General features: G+C 39.4%; 1 protein-coding gene across 1 annotated transcript in view; it reads right to left on the minus strand.

Moving 5' to 3' along the window:
- Positions 1–21903, minus strand: part of lhfpl7 (LHFPL tetraspan subfamily member 7) — a 131811-nt gene that overhangs the window by 68877 nt on the left and 41031 nt on the right. Inside the window, exon 2 of the mRNA XM_008428042.3 lies at positions 15588–15726. Within this exon, the coding sequence (XP_008426264.1) occupies positions 15588–15726 (139 nt within the window). The remainder of the gene's footprint in view (positions 1–15587; positions 15727–21903) is intronic.

The following is a 21903-nucleotide window of genomic DNA, read 5'->3' on the forward strand; positions in this document are numbered from 1 at the left end:
CGGACAAGCAGGTGTAACTTACTCTCACATGGCAAGCATCAGAAGGCGGCGCAAGCAGCTGTGTGCTCCAAAAAGAGTAAATCACAGGTGCTACGTTACAGTCTCTTTCCTGGCTCAACATCCAAGGAGCGATTGGTTTGAGCTAAAGATTAGCGCAGATGTACAGGAGCGGTGTCTGAACATAACATCTCAACAGCACAAAGCAGTTCAAAGTTTTAAAATGGAAGCGTCTTTTGGTCTCCATCAGCTTTGGAAATCTAGAGACTCAACATTTTCCCCCCATATTCTCTTCAAGGTCAATGTGACTGGCTCCCTTTAGCTTAGAGGTTTTAAAATACTTTTGTTAGTTTACAAGCCACTGAACAAATTAGTGAATTAAAGACAAGTTGTTGTTGTATCAGTCTTTCAGATCAGTATCCTAGTTCTGACCCGCTCTACATCCCCACAGCCAAACTCGGAGAAGCAGCATTCAATTTTTACGCTCCACTAATCTGGAACAAACTTCCAGAAAACTCCAAAATTGCTGAAACACTGATTTCTTTGAAAGGAAGGCTAAAAACACACTTGTTTAGAGTTGCATCTGACTAATAAAACTTGACTTTGACGATGGAATTTGACAAAATACAATGTTTCTCGTTTGCAGTTCTCAGCATAAATGGTTGTTGTGTTATGTTTTTATCATATAATATCATATAGAGAACTTTAAACTGCCTTGCCGCCAAAATGTGGTATGCAAATTAACTTGACTTGACTCTTGCCACAATTTCTCAGTTGGATTACGATCTAGCGTACATGTAAACAAAGGAAACTTAAAAACTCCAAAGGTTCACTGTATTCTCTACATGGCTTGTAGCAAACAGGAAGAGTTTTCTTTCTTTCTTGGAATTAATAGTTATCCTGTCAATAAATTCTCCCACCTGAGCTCCTGTAGACATCAGTGTTGTGGTAGTTCTTCAGTTGTGTCATACTCTATTTTTGGATAATAGACTGAACGGAGCTCTGTGAAACGTTCAAAGCTCACAATATTGTTTCATAACCCTGCATTAAACTTCTCTCCAACTTTCTCCCCGATCTGTCTGCTGTGTTCCTTTGTCTTCGTGACACTGTTTATTCAGCAAAGTGCTCCAACAAAGCTTTGGTTGTGTCCTTCACTGGTATGAAAAACAATCTGAAGAGCACGAATCCCTTTCCTACCACTTCACTATTGTTCACCCTACCATGTTGGTGTGTCTCAAAAAATCCCCCAAAAAGATGCCATCAATTGCAGTGTGGCAAAATGTGGAAAAGTTTCTAATAAGTGAATACTTTTGCAACGCGGCTGTGGTTCGGCATCGTCCTCGGAGGCAAAGTCAAAGACAGAAAAACAAACATCGACCTCCTTTGCCGCCGAGCTCACCCCGATGTACAGTCAGCTCCCAGACGTCCTGCTGCCACTGATGTACATGTGAGAAAATATTCCCTTTGCTGCGCTCTCTGCTTTCACCAAAAGCCCAGTCGGGTTCTGGATCACTGCACTTCTTTGTTATTTTCATCTCAGCAGCCTCGCTGTACGAGCAGAAGTTCAACTCGAAACACAACTTTTCTGTTTTATTCTCTATTTGTTTTGTACGTTCAGCGAACGAGTAAATCGTAAAATTTTCACCACAGCCCATAAAAAAAGTACATATATTATTTTACTTAAGGCCATTTCTGCTTGTGAAGATATGAGCTATGCAGAACGGAAAGGAGGTCAGTTTGTAACAATGAACCTGCACGCACTTTCTTTACTGCTGGAATTTAAAACCATTATAATAAATATAAGCCATTATAAATCATTTATACGTCTAGGAGGTTAAAGCAACTGTAGCGTTTGGAGGAGCTGGTCCTGTTCCAAATGAACTCTGGTGTGGATCATTTATGGTGCGACACAGCTACCAGGTGTACGCTGCCAGCTTGAGCTAAACACCTTCCTATAGCCAGGCTTGCAATGCATTGTGGGATGCCTTCAGAGTAAACTAACTAACAAACAACGCCTTTGCATCTTTTCCGTGAAGCATAACGCCCAAATTCAACATTCAAGACATCTTCTCTGTATGCTTCTCAGTTAATTAGCGTTTTAGCAAACAGCATACTTCTGCTAGAACAGGACAGAGCGTCTGCTTCCTGTTTTTACTTTTGGTTTTTCCTCCTTGGACACATCTGACCAGGCAGAATCATCACGTAGTTTGTAGTGACAGGTATTGGTTCGCTTGGAGTTTTCTCTGTGTATAAAGAAACCAAATCACTGGAGAAAGTCATCATCTGATTTGGACTGAATTAAATGAACACACTCAGACACATACGTACACCTGGGATATTGTCGGTAAACCTGATGCAAGTATAAAAATGTAACATACATTAAAAAGAGAAGTAGTTATGCTGATAAATCTATGGGGAACATGTAAAAATATAGCATTTTCCATTGTGCAGTCCTGTCGCGATATGCAATAAATAAATTAATCGCATGATAAATTCAAATTAGCTCAATAATTTTCCTTTTGCATGATTGTTTTTCTCTTTCTCTCTGAAGACTGAATGACAAAAAGCTTCGTTCTGGTTCTTTGGTCTCAACCAGCCCATTTTGTGAAGGTCAGTTTTGTTTACAGAAACTTCATAGTCAATTTTACTGGTTGCTTATTTATTTTGGATATTGAAAATGTCTCTAAGTTAAAATATTAAACGTTCATTAGAATTTCAGGTTTATTGACCTTTATGAGGATCTACTTGCTTTATTGTGCCATTACCATTATCAATATATGACCTGAAAATGGTCAAGAACAACCATATCATCGTTTATTGCAATAACTTCTAAGACAATTAGTTGTCCAGCAAAATTTGTTGTTGTGACAGTCTGTTTTACAGATTTTGGAGGAAAAAACCCTTTGATTAGGCCCAATGCTTTCTGGAAAAACGTTTTCTTACAACACAAGACAAAGCCCAAAGTGCGTTTGGAGGAGTCGAGGTGAAGTTTTTCAACCAACCCAAGAACACGCACAAACTATCGAACAAGTTGCTGGTAACATCATGAGAAGCAACTAATTCCACCGTTCGTGGGACTGATGCAATCCAGGAAGTGGATGAAACAGTGAACAAGGAGAGATCCCTGTAAATTCATCAACTTTAAATCAACAGCTGGTTGCAACCTGAACACAATTGAAAGTTGCAGCAGGAAAATGCATCAGAACTAGTATTGGAAAAGTGAACGGCAGCAACTTGGTTTGTTTAAAACATGAAGGAAGGAAACCAACTAATAGAAAGGAACTTTACTACAGCTTATATATATATATATATATATATATATATATATATATATATATATATATATATATATATATATATATATATATATATATATATATATATATAAATATATATCTCAGAATAGTTACAAAATGTGTGTGGCTGAGATCCATAAATGGACATCTAACCAAATAACAGTGTAAGTGTATAAAAAAAAGATTAATGTAGATTATTAATCTGCATTAATCTTGTACATAATCAGTGTGTGTGAACTGGAACAGCAGATGTTTTCATTATATCTAGGTAGGACGCAAACTAAAATAAATATATTTTTCAGCTGTTAAAATGAACTGGCAGCCAGTTTAAATGGTAAAAGAAAGAAAAGTATTTCCATTGTTTCCCAAAGCTATTTCTATTTTTACTTTCTATTCAGGAGCAGATTCAGGTGGAGCTGCTATTCGGCGAGTAATTCACCGTTAGGCATCAGACGTTTCGTTTAAAACCAACTGTTAATAACTGTGTATGTATTAGCAATGCAGATGAGTTCACAATGGTGTTTTCATGACACAATGAGCCACAACTTTCCTAATTCACTTAGCAAAAGGATTTATTTATCTCATGCAAATGAGTGTCATAAACACGTGGAACGCAAAGGCAACAGAGCCCAACCGGCTAATCAATCATAGCGTGGGTGTGACAGGTACCGGCACTCTCAACTTTCTGTATACCGCCTACAAAAAACAAATTGTTAACAACACAGATGGCACAAACAAAAAAAAAAAACAAAAAAAAAACACACACACACACACACAACAAAGTGGCACAAGTTCTCACTCATCGCTGCACACTGAGGAGAAGATCAATCACTGCATGAGAGGGGAGGGGATAAAACGGCAGAGCAGAAATGAAACGGAAAGAGAAAAAGGTATAAACATGCGCACACACTTTAAAAAGTTGGTGTGTGTGTGTGTGTGGAGGACCAACAGCGTCAGACACAACAATGAGTCATCCTGGCTCATTGTTCTCATCAAACAGGGACTGATGGGAATTCCTGAAATACACACACATCCACACAGTGGAGTAGTATTACTCTGGCCTTATGTTGGCCAGGCTGCCAGTCAGAAGGTAAAACTATTCCAACAACTGGAGCACAACGCAACTATATCTGCAAACAGTTTGTTTTTAATCAATGGGGGTTGCATAGAGCAGATATAGAGTAGTTATTATCTTTGCAGAATTAGACAACTAGTAGAGCAATCTGATTTGGGGCAATCAGAAAAAAAAGGTTCTCACGTAGGACGGAAGCTAACAGCTTCTCAGACCCATTTAGCATTTTTACGTCTGTGAAGCCATAAACTTTCAAGCAGAATTTAACGACTACTGGTACTAAGAAAAAATTGTCTAAAGTCCAAATCCAGCGACCTGTTGCATTCAACCAGCCCCAAAAACAACGTGAGTCTTTCTAATGGCGGAGAAGCAAAACGTGAGTCTGTACCTGAATGCCTGTATTGTGCATTCAGGTACAACTTGTAACCAAATCTCCAGTTAGTTCTGTACTGGACGCATTTTTAAAGTTTAGAATATGCTTAAGAAAATCTGATTACTGTCAGAGTATTTCAACTTTTCTTGTTCAAAAGGTTGAAAAACAAACCAACAAAAAACACAGAGTTGTTTATTTTGATGACTCTAACGTACCAAAACGCATCTAATCTTTAAAACCGAGGCATTGAACCCAACCGTCATTTCTGTGGATCTATACGCCCTAAATAACTATGAATGGATTGGAATGTGTACAATAACTGGCTTTAATTTGTTTTTATGATTAGACTGAATTGATTGTATATTTCTGTTTATTCACACAATCTGCTTAGTAAAGTACCTTGAGATGGCATGAATCTAAATAAAGAAACTGAATTAAATTAAATCAAAGTGGGTCTGAAACAGCAACATTTGAGGAAAAATGATAACTGAATTATTTTTAAACATCAGAAATGTTACCACATCCACTAAAGTTGCTTTTAACTCATTAAAACAAAAAGATGTAACATTATAACATCGTCTGTATAGCTAAAAATTATCCTATGTCATTTCACTCCATTTAGTAAAAAAAAAAAAAGATTAGCAATTTGCATCAGAACTCATGAAAGCAAACTTTTTGTCATGAATCATCTGCTTATCATTTGCTAGATTTGAGTTCTTTACCATCTTCATACAACTCTAAATTCATTATGTTGTAACATCTTTAGTTTCTGCGGTGAAACAAGGGAAGCTGCCTGAAGTGCAGAATCTGGCTTCCACCTCATCATCTTGGCTGCAAGTTGCAAAATGAATAAAAAAGAAAAAAAAAGCAGAGAGCCCTTCAGAGGTGGAGGACTCATGTAATATGCATAGCCACCAGCTCTTTGAGTGTGTTTGCCTGTGTGCATGTGGGTGTGTGTGTGTGCGTGCGTGTCACTGTGTGATTGTGTATTTGCTGGAACTTATGTGGCAGAATGACGGAGGAGCGGGAAGAAAAGGGAGACAGCAAAGGAATAAGAAACAGACACTCAGGATTTTTGGACCCTGCCACGGTTCTCCTTTATCTGATGGAGGTAAGAGGACTGAAGATGTCCATCAGGGACAAACCACAGGAGGGAGGAAGACTCCCCTTTCTTATCTTTCTGGCTCATCTTACATATTTTTTTATCATTTGTATCTTGCCATTGTGAGAAAGTTCAGAAGGGCGTAACAGGAAAAGGAGACAGCTTTAGGTGAAAGCCTTGACTCTTCATTTTGTCGCTTTACAGCCACAAACTTCAGCGAATTTTATTGGAGTTTGTAATGGACCAACATTAAACAGTGCTTAGCTTTAAATAAAGGTCTAACAAATGGGATGTGCATTTGTTTCCAGCCTCCTTTACTCGGCTCAAGGTGCTGCCGCTAGCTTTCAGAAGTTGCCTAATACAAGCAAACCGGTGTTTAATTTACTCTCAGTGTAAATCCAGCTGCTCTGTGAAGGACTCTGAGGTTTGTTAGAGAAGATTAGAGGAAAAGCATCATCATGGAGACCAAGAAACACAGTAGACGGGCCAGGGAGAAAGTAGTAGAAAACTTTGAAGCAGGGTTGGGCTAACTAAGCATCCAGTCTATCAGCCAAAAACAGAAAGTGGATGGCTCAACCGCAAACCTGCCAAGACACGACCATCCACCTAAAATAACATTTACGGAAAACTAACGAGGAGGAAAATAGTTGCTTAAAGAAAGCAGTAAAAAGTCAGGATTGTTGGGACACACAACTATGGTGTTAGCACACCATTGCTAACGATTGCAACAACTTACCACTCAATTTTTCAGACGCTTCTGCTTTACATTCTGCATCACAATGCCCACATTGTGTTTAAACGCAACTATTAAACATCAAGACTGGCGATTTAGGGCAGTGAAAACCTAACCAACAGCTAAAAGATGTGAGGTACAATTAAATGTAACACCATCCATATGAGTCTATATGATAGTTGGTATAGCTGAAATCCGTGAATATTTGAGACCGCCTAAAAAACATGTATAACTTACTTTTTTAATAGCTCACACACCAAATATACCTTAATGTCCATGAATAAGTGCATTGGAAACCATCTACTGCAAAAAGCAACAGCTACAGTTTTCATTATTTTCACCATTGGGGGTTCAGCCAATCAGCACCAGGGAAAATAAATGGCTCTCTTGGATTGGCTGCATTTCAAATCCCAGTCAATAGCATATCAAGCAGCATTGCACCAGTGTGCTAAGCTGGGTTTTCTTTTGAATATTTATAAAGGCTCTGTGAAAAAGTGTATTCATCGGCTGATGCCATTTCAAAATGTACAGAAAACCTTTGAAAAATGATCTTTAGCCACTTTAGAGATAAGAATGGAGTAAAACCTCAGGGTCTAGATGAACAAGGCAGCTGCAAAGATTTCCAACATATGTTGTACTAAAAGTCTTTAATTACTGTTTTAAAAAGATAATAAACCCTGGAACATATTAAAGCACGTCCTCATTTTAATGAGGACATTAAAGATGAATTAAAAACCTGTTAATCTCTGAAGATTGCCTTTACAAAGAGCCTATGAGAGACCTTTCCAAGAAAACCGATGAACCGGATAGGACGATAGCTCAGTCCTAATTACACCCTGGCTCTAATTGACTGTTGGACCAATTAATGTGGTTTTTGTGGGTAATGTATCAGCGAGCGAGTGGAGCCAGGCGCTGCTGTAATCATAATTACAGTAGACAACAGATCAGACCAATGTGGGATCCCACAAAAATGCACCAACACACACGCCAGCTTTGATTCATAAGCACCCATTAGACCCAGTTTATCCATTTGTGTACATTTGTAATTATGACCGATGCAAAAAAAAAAAAAAAAACTGAGAAAAAATATGAATCAAACATGTTTTTATTTTTCTAAATGCTTTGTCAAATTAGAAGACGAAGCGGCCGTGTAGAGCTTCACCGGTAAATATGAATCATTTCTGAATAAATCTGCCTTGAGTAATTAACGAGACATGAGATCACAAATGCAAAGCGGGCTGACTGCATTCGTGTGTGTGCGTGTGTGTGTAGGTGTGTGTGTGTGCGCGCGTGTGTGTGTGTGAAGGAGTTACTGGTGACCAATCACATCATTGTCAGCAGTTGGAGAAAAAACAACTCTGATTATACGAAGAGAGACATTCACTTGATTATACGAAGAGAGACATTCACACGTATCCACACGCTGACAAAACACATATCCATGGCTAATGTCCGGTGTCAGTCCCCCTGCGTGTCGCAGGTGACGGCGGGGTCACCCGGTCACATCCAAACTGGGTCACACAAACAAACAGAGAGCAAATCAGGATGTGTAAGAACTTAATGGACCGCTCTGCCTCTCACTGACTGCAGATCAGGGAGATTTAAAGGTGAGTGTGAAGTATTCACGGCAAAAAAATAAAAAAAAAATAGTATATTTGAGGGTTGTGTGAGAAGAGCCTCCGGCGAACCCACTGATGAAACGGAATGAAATATCAGCGATTGACAGAAAGAAAAAAACAAATAAAACACAAACAACAAGAGTTCAGAGGTTCTGATTGTGATGAAGGCGAGCTAACGGGGAGAACGCCGTGGAAAAGGTTGAAAGAAGCTGGAAAAGTTTGGAGGGGAACAAAAAACATGTCAGCGAACGGGTCACGGATTTAATCCACACACTTTTCTATAAACAGCATAATAGATGAGGAGGAAGCAGGCCGGAGGGCAGAACAGAAATCTTCTGCGCCGACAACTCCAGAAGAACCGAGCTTGACCTGCAGACGCGTCCAACACGTAAACCGGGAAATCCAGGAAGGATGGCAGGGATAACTAGGAATTAGGAAAGAAATAATTACTATCGTTGGAATTATGATTTAATGCACTCGGTGAACAGACATTCACCTTCGAGTCCTTCTAGATGAATCTTCTCTTAAAATATCTGTGTTTACTTAAACGTAGGATATTAAAAAGCAAATTAACAAATAAATTAAAGGTGACCTGTTATGCCTCCTTGAACAGGTTATGGTAGGTTTATGCTCATCTATCACAAAATCATTCTGCTTTATCGATAACCAAGCACACATTCGATCCTCTCTGGTCCATAACCTTAACTGCCTAAAATGATCAAACCTGAGTTGACAAATCCCACACTGAACAAAGATTCTTTAGTTCATCTTTTAAGATTCACTAAACCTTTATTCTATGTATAAAAACATAAAACAAAGGCGTGTTTCTAATACTTTTCAGGGAAATCAAAATCAACTCGGAATTAGACAATAAATTACTTAGTCAAACCTGGACTGAATTACTTCATAGCTTTGTAAATACAGAATAATCTCCATGTTTGATTGCTGATTTCACGTAGCTGCTACGAGTTTAAATTTTTTCATATTTGAGTTCGCCCGGTTTGTTCACAAACACATCTCTGAAAATTATAAGCGATTATCCCTGATTGCTTTTAAGCTCAGCCAATTAATCTTGGCTCCTGTCCCAGATTCCAACAAATCACCGGAGTTGAAACGCCGTCAGTGGTGACGATGTTCTTAAAAATCAAATTCCCATGCAACATGGGACAGCCCTGGGCTTGTATTGAAACACTTTATGATTGGTGAAACCTTTCCCCAATGGAAACAGAAAGCATTGTGGGTCATTTTATCTCCGACTGCTTGGGATGAAACCTCTTCTCTTTATTAGGGATGAACCGATATGAAAATTTGATTGTACGCAGTTCTTTAAATATCCTGTAAGTAAATATATTTGCCCATTTATCCATAAAACCTGGAACTTTCAATATCTATCAAGTTTCTTTCACAGTTTACTATATATTAAAAGAGTTCCCCTCAGATTAATTTCACTTCCTGCAACGGCGGGAGTGAAATTACCGTATTTACTCAGTATTGGCTGGAAAGCGTAACGTCTTTAGAAACCATTGGAATTTTTCAGATAGCGCAAAGTGTGGAGGAATTACGATACTGCGCTCCGTTCGGCCTGGAAGGGTTAAATACATCATGATAACTCTCAGCAGTGAAGCTAAAAACAAATTCGATGGACTTAATTACAGTTCATAAAGAGAAAATGGAGTTGGGTAAAATCATAGTTGAAGGGTAAAGCCTTATAAAAATGAAAAGTCAGCCTTAAGTTTCCAATAAGTCCATTTCTACTATTAATAAAAGTTCTCCTTTATTTCAAGAACTTTCATAATACTAACTGTGACACAAGGGACGTTCCAATCATCTTTTTCCTCCAACAGAGAGATGAAAGAGAAACTCTCTAAGTGCAAATTAATCGTCAGAGGAGCAGATTCTGCTAATAGAGTCTGCCTCACTAATCCAGCCTGATACGGAAAATGTATTCGGCTGTATCAGAGAGATGACTGACATGCTGCACAGGTACCATATGGGCTCCGGCGGCGACAGCGGCCCCCGTGTAACTCAGCAAGTGCTTTGATCAAAGCAACTTCCTATTTGCATCGCCGTGCTTCATAGGACATCTGCATAGCAGCTTTGCCCAAGGGAGCGCTGACACAGCAGGCGGGGCTTCCTCGGCATCAGCACAATGAAACTTAATGTGGGAGTTTGTACAGGCGGAACAGAGAACACAGACCATCTCGCCTTTCCTTTCCCAAGGAGGTAAAAACGCAGGAGCGGGGGTTGCTCCTCGACGATGACGAAGATAAAAATAAGAAATCTCGCTCAGCCAGATGTGGGTCCACATGACGACCTCTCTTTCCAGGGTCCTCTTTCATTCGCTCTGCTGCGACTGCAGAATTCGACGACTGGAAGGCAATTTCAGCCAACGAGTCAAACCCAGTACAGCCCTGTAATATCTGTACTTAACAGGGGAATGGTGATTTTCACTGATTGTCAGTGCGTATATCTAACCCTGCCTCTGGAAAATGTGTAGATAAAACCCGGCAAGTATCACACGATGGAAGCAGGTCCTAAGCCTGCTGGAGAGTTATGGAAATTAAAATGGGGGAGAAAACCAGGGAGAGCATTTCAGCACAGTCGCAAATGTGAAAAAGTAAATAAATTCCTCAAAAAAAATCAAACTTTTAGGACAATGTTATTGCTCTGAAAAGCATTAGTTTACACAACATTAGCCATGAATTATTCTTTTATTACAAAGTGAAAAATAAAGATTAAATATCTGACTTGCATTTCAATGGTGTACAGATGCAACATTATATAAATAACTTTCCAGCAGATACAATGCTTCACACCTAAGCCAGGCTGCCATTGATGTTTTGAGACATGACAAAATAGTCTCTGATTCACTCACTTCTGCATGGCAAATGCTTAAAGTGGCTACAACGGGAGGGCAGTTCAACCTTTTTTTCTAAATAATTCAGTTCATAACTATTTGACCACTAACTCATAGCCTATGTATAAGACACTGAACATTTACAGTTAGTAGAAACAGCAAAATGGCAGCAAGTCATGTTTACACCCTTAATCCAAATACATACGCACTGTACAAAATAGGCTTCATAGAGATTTGATGCTTTATAGATGTGAAAAGATTTTATGTTTGACCCAATTAACTTTGATCATATTTACAATCTTGCTATGTATGTTAAAACTACATGGCAAGATAAGAAAGAGTGCAGCAGCTATAGGTAGCCACATGCTAACACATGTCAGAGTAAAATAAAAAAGAAACGCCAACAATGAAAAGTGAAAGCTCTTTTTCTTCCTGTTACCTCCTGACCTAAATGGAAATGGGCAAAACGTGTTACTGCGCTGACTGCTGCAACAAAACACATAGTGGTACATACAGTGGTCAGTAGCAAGAACACAAATTGTCAAGTTTTTACAAAGCAAAAGGAGGCAAAAACCTCCTAAAGCATTTAGGAGGTTAGTTTAGTGCAAGACATTTTCAAGAAACGTAAAATAATAAAACCAGCAGAAAATATTTTCTAAAGATTCAAAGCATTCAGTCAGTCTAAGTCATCAAAACAAATATTTTAAAATCAGTTCTTCATGGTGAAATGTCTCCTCCTGACCAGCAGCGTTAACCGTTTTCTCAGGAATTAAAAGCCAGCGAGTGTTGCTAGTTAGCGCGCTGTGAATTCAGTCGCGGTTTCTCATTTAAGTCTTGAGTGCCATTTCTTTCCTTACATCTCTCTGAGCAATAAAGAACCACAAGCCGCTGCTGTTCCTACTTTAATGGAGCTACACAACATATTCTCAACTGCATGAATATGGAGGGGAAAAAGGAAACCGTGCTTCATGTTTTTTTTTTTTTTTTTTTACAGAATAAAAGAAACAAGCCTGCAGGGGAAATTCTTTTCAAGTCCCCAGCTCATGAATCTCCCAAAGAAATATTTCAATAACAGTATATTTTTTGAGCCGGGAAACTATGTGCTCACCTGTAGTCAAATCAATAAAGAGGAGGAAACCCAAGGCGTTTAGATAGAACCGTTACAAAGCTCAATGCAAAATCATAATCTAAATGTTCCCGTTATGGTAATACGGCTATAACCCTGCAGGAAAACAGCTGAGATTAGGCTTGTGTGAGCATTCGGTGCTTGTACACTCAGCCGAGTGTGTCGTGTATTCAGCCCTGAACAGATAACTGTTCTCCCAGAATCTGCCCGAGCGCAGCGGCATGATGGACCGGAAAAGCTGCACTCAGCTCCTTCTGCATCAGACTGGCTCAGTGGGTATTACCAAGACAAATTTAAACAAAGTTTCTGTGCTCGGGTCTTCTTCGCTGCATTGTAAATAAAATCTGTTCAACGTGTTTTCGAAGAGGAAAAACAAAACAAAACAAAACAAAAAAACGTAGCCTCCAGCCAATGTGAAGGACCCTGACCATCGAAAAGCAGAGATTGGTAAAATATGCATGATGGGGGGAGAAAAAAGCTTCTTGCCATAACACACACAAACGCGGGCCTACTTTGGCTCGGCGCATGAAACATTGATGGTGGCGGCGTTCATTCAGCGGTGCAGCAGCTCAACCGCTGGATGGAGTTTACGTCTAATTTTGGACCGCACCCAGGAGACCCGAGCTCTCAGGAATGAGGGAGCTGGGCTGTTTTACTTTGAAAGAAATGTGTTTTGCATGCAGCACCGCATGTGGGTATTTATCTATGTGCAGCCCACTACGCACAACTTTAAAACCGAAGAGTTTTTTAGGTTCTTAAAACCACAAAAGTGCTTCAAATTCACTAAGATGACTGAGCCGCAGTTTAAAATCTAGGTGACAAACCTAGAAATCTCCATAGCAACAAGAACTGGGAGCTCTGCACTAAGCAGATGATGGGGTAGTGTAACAAATACCAAGATATTATTAAAGTACGACAGCTGACAAATAGTCACTCAACCTGCACGATGTTTTGTGAATATATACAGTAAAGGCAAAATCAGTTGGACGATAAATTCTTTCAGAATTTAATGTGATAAAAAGTAATATTGTTGTTTTAAAACCATTTTAACAAACTGACGCTTTTTATGGTATAATAATCCAAGTAAACTTTAATTCATAAAGAGCATTAAACACTGTGACTGAAAGACATTTCAAATATCCAAAATAAATAAACAAAACAACAACAAAAAATGGACACTTGAAGTCTGCAAGCAAAATTGCCCTTCAAAAAAAAGGACTTAGTTGAGATGCACGCGACTTTTGTCGACCTGTAATATCATGTCGACAAAAGAGAGAGAGAGAGACGCGAGAAAAACAATCATGCAAATGGAAGTGATGGAGCTCGTTTTAATTTATCATGCGATTAATTGATTTATTGCTTATTGTGTCAGGCTTAAATGTAATCACTATACACCACGTATTGTGAGCTCACACTCAATCCAATGTATTGTAACAGCGTCACCCGAGATGCTAAATGTCTCAGAGGCAGCTTGGATCACAGATGATAAGAAGAAGAGGGAGGACAATTCAGATTCAGACCAAAAATCGTTGAATTCCGTGATGTTTTGAGTTATGCATCATTTTTACAGAGAAGATAGAACCGACACGGCAAGTGGAAACGCAACTTTTGACATTTTTAGTTAAAAAAAAGAAGTAATGGGTGATACACAAACGAGTGTAACAGCACGACAAAAGAGCTCAACCAGGTCCAACCCTAAAAAAAAAACAAAAAAAAAACACTGCGACTCTTCAAAACAAGAGGACTTGTAAAGTTTTGAAGCAGAAAGAAGTGAAAATAGCAATTCTGCATCACCACAGGTGGGATCAGGAGGAATCCTTCCCCGACGCCCCGACTCTGACTGAACTCTGGCAACGGAGAAAACGCTCCTTCAAAGACAAACAGACAGCGCACACCTTTTAATTTCTCACCAACTTTCACCCCCTACAGGCGAGAAGCACAATGTACACTCAGTCTTAAGCAGACAAACATCTCCTCTGCCTGCTGTAATGAACACAAGGATCAAAAAAACAAAAAGGCGTCACTGCGAGATTTAGAAGAAAAGCTGACAAGCAGTTTGTTTCTCCCAATCTGCTGAAAAACACACACACACACACGCACGCACACGCACGCACACACGCATGCACGCACACATGCTGGCACACACACACACACCCCAGCAGAAGTCCCGCTGATGATACACACGACACAAAGAAAACCATTGTTTTTAATCTCCTTGTTACAGTTTATCAGCTCACTTTGATAGCACTCTCTCTCAACACACACACACACACACACGCACACACACACACACACACGCGCACACACACACACACACACACACATACACACACGCACGCACGCACGCGCACACACACCCACACACACACAGCCACAGAGCTGGGAAAACAAACACTCTTCTGATCTGCCCTCCTCAGGAGGGCTTTGCCGGCTCTCTGTTAACCCTCCGCCTATCTAGACAAGAGTCAACCTGGAAATGGAACAAAAGGCCCGGATCCTCGCTCCACGTCAGATCGGGACTACACACACACGCACACACAGAAAAAAACTGTGGCAAAGCAAGTTTCCTTGCTTTGCCACCAATATGTTCCCATTTTTCCAAAGCTGCATTGATCTGATTGTGGCGTCTGCCTGTAAGCAACGAGCCCGTCATCAAACCATTAACCAGAGGCTGCGATAGCTCCACTCCCGTCAATAAGGATTTAACCTCGCCGATGAATTCAGACGCTAATCACGCCGAGGTAAATGCCTCGTGCTGAGATTCCAATTACCTGCTCGATACTCGCAAGTACAGAGGTTATGTAAACAGGAGAGGGGGCGGGATAAAATGGAAAAAAAGAAAAGAAAAGAAAAGAAACAATTATTGGTGCTTCTAATTAACACTGAGGAGGTAGATGAGAGAGGTGACTCGGCACTTAGGAGGAGAAAAACGATGGAAACTTTACCAAACCCCTTGCGCAAACCCTTTTTGTGTTTTTCTTATAGCTCAACACCTGAAGAGACCGCGCTGCATTCACGGGCCGACTTCGCTGTTAGGGGCGAAAATGTCGGCCTGAAAAGTCACATGTAGCCGTGAACAAATGACCTGTGTTAAGGAGGAGCAATTGTCTTTATACAGCAGCCTCTAAATCTCCCTCCTCTGGCTGACTCGCCCATGTCATGCAGGCTCTGGTTGCCTAGCAGCAGATGTCCTCGACTCTTTTGGGGTTTTTTTGACTGACGGGAGACAAAAGTCAGCTCTTTTTAAAAATTTTTTATTTAATCGCTCTGGTAATAGGCAGCACTATCAGGGATGCTGGGGGGAAAAACATTCATCCTAAACAAACATGGAGTTGAAACATTCGTCACCATCATCTGGGGGACCAGAACCGAGTCGTTTATTTCAGCGGAGAGGGGGCACACGTGTGCTTACCTGATGCCATCTGCATGTATCCGGCCAGGGTGCAGACCCTCCGCTCGCAGCCTCCGCCGGGCAGGAAGATGGTGATGATGGCCAACAGGGAGCTGACGGCCAGCAGGGCGCAGCCTCCCGAACACAGCACCGCGCTGGTCTGAGGGACACAACGACACGACTTCATGTCAGAGAGACGAAATCCCACCACATGTTAACCCGTTTCCCTGCAGAAATATACTGACAGCGCCTCACGCTGCAGAAACACAGTTTATAGTTTCTAGCACACTTGGAATTAAGACAAAACAAACTCACAAGTAAGTTTTCAGCAAAGCATGTGGGTTTGTTTTAAGTCAGTAATTTCTTAATTTCAGTAAAAAAAAATGTACCAGTTCCACTGGAGGATTAACTCACTTATAACATGGGAAAAAAATGTCTTGTTATAAGCGAAATAACCTGCCAATGAAACCAGTAGTTTTTCACCAATATTGAGGAATTATTTACTAAAAACAAGCTTGCATATTAGTTAGTTTTGTGTTATTTAAAGTGTACTAAGGTATTTGCTCTAGAAACTAGACAATAATATTTTGGTAAGACTTTATTTTATTTTGTTTTTGGCAGTGCATGGAAGTATTCACACACCTTTATTCACATCACAACTGCAAACATTAATGCACTGAAAGCCGATGATGTTGACAAACCCACCAAAGAGTCCGGTGACCTTTCACCTCAAGTTGTTTATAGCCTCCAACAGTTTATTTAGTTGTATTAACAAAGGGAGCTGGATTTTTACTGAGTCTAATCAGACAAACATTGAAATATCACACCTCTATTTTATATCCTATTCCACACATTTTACCAGCACTACTTTGTGTTAATTTATCACATTAAATTCTCGTGACTTTCACATGACCAAATGTTAAAAGTTCAAGCGGCGTAAACACTTTTCCCCTGGCTGCTAAAGACTTACAGTTCCTTTATGACACTCGAGACCACACCCACAGCCAAACAGCCAAAACATGTTTAGTTTTTAGTTTTGTCAGATGGTGTAACGTCGCAGTCAGTCCTCCTTCCAGGTCAGACGCTTTATCTCAGCTGGAAATCGGCCCTGAAACACCAAACGAGAGCTGCCTGTCCCTGCTCATTACACTTTCGCTTAATCAACACCAGAAGCTTAAGTACCTATTGGATACACGTTTTCCAGATTTATTTATTTAAAAGTTTCCCACAAACCAGTGTTTTAGACTTACACCGCCTTCCTTGTCCTCAGTGGAGCAGAATGTATCAATAAAACTATTAAACTGTTAAAATATCGTAGCTTCCTTCGTATTTAATGAGTACTTCTTAAAATTGAATCATTTTCAACATCTTTTCACACTGTAATTTGATTTGACTGAAAAATTTAAGCACGCGCTGTTATCTGTTTATGTGGCCCTCTAAAGTCTTTATTGCTGCGGTGAGCCTCGAGTTCGTGTGTGTCGCATACGGTGTCGTTTTCCTTCCACTTCTAAACTCTGCTCTACTTTGTGTAGAGCTCAATTAAATAAAATGAAGCTTGCGGGTGTTCAATACTTTTATTTCTATACTTTTTGGGTCAGTATTTAATCGTATTGTTTCCTTTTTTTTCTGATTTCAAGCACTCATCAGTCTCAAAAGAATATCCACAAAGGTTAAAAGACGCCAATGTCGGACGGTGCTGTGGTGGCGCAGCGGTTAAGTAAAACCCACATAAGTTAGTCCACGACGTGGTCGTCGCAGGTTCGATTCCCAGCCTGGTGATGTCTTCCCTCACTCTCTTTGTCTACTTTCCTGTCTTAGCACTTTGAAATAAAGGACACTAGAGCCAAAAAATAATAATTTTCGTAACACTGTATGAAAACACAGGTGATTAGCAAAGCAACGCCTGTGTGGGCGACTGGAGGGAAATGTCTGACATGCACAGGGGAATAACAGGCCTAAAACACGAGTCATTACGTGTGTCTGCGATCTGACTGACGTGAACGGAGGAAGGGAGGGTAGGGAAGCCGAGCGATTTCCTCGGCTGACAGATTTAATTAGCTTGCTTTGGGTGGCTGGGAGAAAGACGGAAATACGAAAGTAAAGAACTGGTGGGATGCTGGCAGCGACGACGATGATGATTACGTTTTTGACCTTCATTTGTTGCAGGTTGATAAATAGGTGCGTTCATCATCCCAAACACTTAAAAGGGGTGCTTTTACCCACGTCGCACAGGAGGAACCGGACTGCCTTCGCCCTGCGGCACCTTGACCGGAACAATTAAGTAAGAGAGGACAGCAAGCGGAAAGAGAGATACTCAGCAAGTCGTTTTATTGCATATCATTTCGAGAGCCAATAAAGGTTTAATTTAATTTATATTTTATGCCTTCATTACAAAGCCCGGTGATTACTTCTTGTTCCTCCAGGTTGTCTTTGTGCTTCCTGACAAAACACACACAGATATGAGACCAACTGCTACGTTCAGCCAAGCCCGTTTGGAAAATGGGCCGAACAAAGAGAGACACAGAGGACGCTGAGCAAGTTTGAAAGGTTTTGTAAGAACAGCCACACAACATGCCGGATTGCAATTTTAAAGGGAAGGTTGTACAACATTCTGGGTTTTTAGAAGCTTTATGCAGAGCAGAGAGCATCAGTTCAGACTCATAATACAAGGCTGTCCCCGTCAAACGCAGGCTGCGATTTCCTGAAAGTCGATTTTAGAAACTGAAATACTGTCCAATGAGTTCTAACAATAAAGTTCGGGAACAAATACAGTACCTATAAAAAGTATTCAGCACCTTGGATGTTTTTCCCTTTTTGTTACTTTTCAAAAAACATGGGAAAAAAACCCCAATAAATGTAAAAGTGAAGACTGATTTCTACAAAATAATGACAAAAAAAATGTAACATTAGATAAGTGGTTGTTAAATATTCCCTTCCTGTTTAAAGTGACTGACCTAATTTCACAATAAGTGGCATGAAGAGAAAACAAGTTGAACTAACTAAGCAGCAAAAAAGAGCCACCACTAATATGAATATAGCTTCAAGTATGCAGTCAGGCGCAGTCCATAAAAGTCCATATTTACTAAAAAGACACATGGGCTAAGTGAACAATCTTCTATCAAAAGACGGCCGACCCTTTTCATGCTTTACATCTAAAATAATTTATAGAATTAGCTATTTTGTTTGCTTAAATAAACTAATTTTTAGAAATGGCATTGCCAAGAATTTTAGGTAACACTTTATTTGAAGGGGGGTGAATAAGACTGACATGACACTTTCATAAACATGTCATAACACCTGTCATGAACATGAATAAGCCTTCATGAATATTTATGACTGTTGTCATAAAGCGTCATTCAGTAAATTATGACACTTTTAATACAAAGTTGATTCAAAATGTCTTTGTTAAGACAACTTGACATTAACCAATAAATCATTACTGATATAAATTTGTTATAAAATTATTACTGATTGTACTTTAAAAATTAGGTAACTTTATGTTATTAAGGGTAAAGTTTAAACAGTAATGATTTATTGGTTAATGTCAAGTTGTCATAACAAAGACATTTTGAATAATGTTAATTTTGTATTAAAAGTGTCATAATTTACCGGATGATGCTTTATGACTAGTCATAAATATTCATGAAGGCTTATTCATGTTCATGACAGGTGTTATGTCATGTTTATGAAAGTGTCATGTCAGTCTTATTCACCCCCTTCAAATAAAGTGTTACCGAATTTTATTTTTAGAAATGAATATATTCTGTAAGGTCTGCAAGTGATTTCAACTTGAGAATTTTGGCTTAACGGCAAAAATTTTGGACCCCACAGCCTCTCTCTTCAGAGCCAAGTCACTAAGAATTAAAAAAATGCTGTCGTAATTCTCAGTAATAAAAGTGAACAGAGCTTAATGTAGGTAATTTATTGCCCATAAAAGAAAAATAAAGAGTCATGTTCTTGCTGTAAAGATGAATGATATTATTAAAAAAATATATATTTTTTTTTTTATGTGGAAACAAATTTGTAGAGATGTAAATATCAAACTTTTTTGGGAGATTTCCAGATTCCAGATTAAAAAAAATGTTTAGTCAAAAACTTTTCTATCCAATTTTGTTTCCACTTGAAGATCAACATCACAATATTTTAAAAAAGCATTAAAATCATGTTTCTAGACTTCCTGCTTTGAACTGACATTTATTTAAACAGGCAACAGAGGAAACATCAAACCACATGAGCAATTTTACTAATATTTTAAACCAAAGACAAAATGATTATGGAGTTTAGCATCGTGGATTAGCCGTTAGCGTGCCCGGCATGAATAAAATTAATTTTTAAGTGTGTATTCCAAGAAAATGTGGATCATTATCTGAAAACTAAACTAGTCTAAATATCTCCCAACATTCTCATTTCTAACATAATCCACATCCGACAGCGGCTGAACTCTAAAAAGGAGAAAACAGATCAATGTTGCTGTAAAAAGCCTTAATGTTGCTCACATCTCTCGCACTCAGCGCTAATGAACAACAAACATGATGTAAGTACAGTTGCTTTTAAATAAACATTGTCATTTTTCACATTGAAACTAGCTAACTTGGAGCCTTCTTCACCCAGTAACTTCATTTAAATTTAATGTTGAGTTTCCAGCTATTTTCGTTCATGATTTTGTGAGAATGCAGTGTAGAAAAGTCACAAAGCTGTCTCTTCATATACTGCCAGAAGCAATACTGACGGTGACAGAGAACTGGAAACAAACCTCAATTAGCAATCAGCGCTAACGTCTCTCTCCCCAAAAAACAGGAAGTCGAGTAGTTTAAGAAGCAAATACTGAACATAACTACCTTAAGACGGTATTCTAAGCACCATCCAGCTATTTTTATCGTGTTTGTACATTTCACCGCAAGAAGACAAAGCAGAGGCACCTAAAGATGGAGATTAGCCATAAATCTCTGAGGTTTTGTTCCTTCTAGCTAAAATGATATTCATGTATGCAGAGGAATGTCTCCTTTCTCTCCGCTGCTTGATCTTTGCATGCCTCGTGGGCTCAAAGAGTACAGCTACCTCCCACCCTGCTGTTCGCAATTCACAGTAACACATTAGAGGCACATCGTGTCTCATAGAGCAGAGCAAAGGTTGAGAGAGGAAGACAGTCAGCCTTCATTATATAAGGCACAAATTTAGGGGAAAAAAAAGTGATGTAGTTGGCCGAATTGAGTTTGAGTGCAACGTTTAGCACAAAAACACAGCATTTTTAAACAGTTCTGGACATTTTTAGATGAACATAAACATGTTGTTTGTTTATCTTCTCCATTTTTCACCCACTTAATTATCTACTCCCGGTAACAGATTTATACACTTGACATTTTCCGTGCCATTTAAACACAACCCAAGACTAATAAAGACCATCAGAGCACAACGCACAGCTACTTTAACAAAAGCAACACACACAAAAAAAAACAGCCAGAATTTTAATTAATAAGGCCCCAATCCATCAATTTCCAAAACTGTGACTGAGTGTGATTGGGCGGATAAGGCGAGAGGGGAAAAAAATCCAGATAATCATAAAGACTTTAACTTTATCAGACCCAGACAGCAGCGTTTAGCAGGCCCCTTTCTCCCCCCCTCAGTTGCACTTGTTGTTCTGAGCGCAAGTTAATTTAGTAGAAAATGGGCTCCTAACAGCACTGGTCTTTTTCTAAATAGATCGTAATTATGTGTGAATAACTGGCTGAGCCACTGCAACGGCCAGAGCCCGAGAGAAAGGAGGAGAAACGGGGGAAATCCAGCATGTTTTCTTTCACTTAGTCTGAAAAGTTACATTGGAAATCAGTCCTCTGAGAGTAAATTACCTGTCATTTATGACCTTGTAATAATTTACAATGCCAGATTCGTAGAATAAATATACATATTTTCCGGACTATAGAGCGCATCTCACTGTAAGCCGCACTTACAATAAAAAATAAATAAATAAAACATTTTTTTTAAAAACTGGAAACATACATTTATGGGCCGTTGGTATCTCCGCCGCTCGGTTTTCCATAAGGACGCAGCAGCAGGCTAGCATGTGGTTGTTCTAAATAAAAATTAGCACTTTCTTCTTTAATTTCCAATTTTGACTTCCAATGATTCACTTCCTGCTAAAGCGCCCCCTGTTGGTCGAAGAAAAACCCACCACAAAAAAGCTGCACCGGGCTGTAAGCTCCTTGGTTCAAAGCGTGGGAAAAAAGTAGCGGCTTATCGTCCGAAAAATACGGCAGCCAAATTACTTATCATTCACTGGATTGGTGTAGGTTTATTTCATTGCAAGGTTGTGATTAACAGCCTAAGAAGATAAGTTCAG

This window comes from Poecilia reticulata, chromosome 14 (genome assembly GCF_904066995.2).
Source record: "Poecilia reticulata chromosome 14, P_reticulata-male-v2, whole genome shotgun sequence".
In the NCBI taxonomy this organism is placed as follows: Eukaryota; Metazoa; Chordata; class Actinopteri; order Cyprinodontiformes; family Poeciliidae; genus Poecilia; species Poecilia reticulata.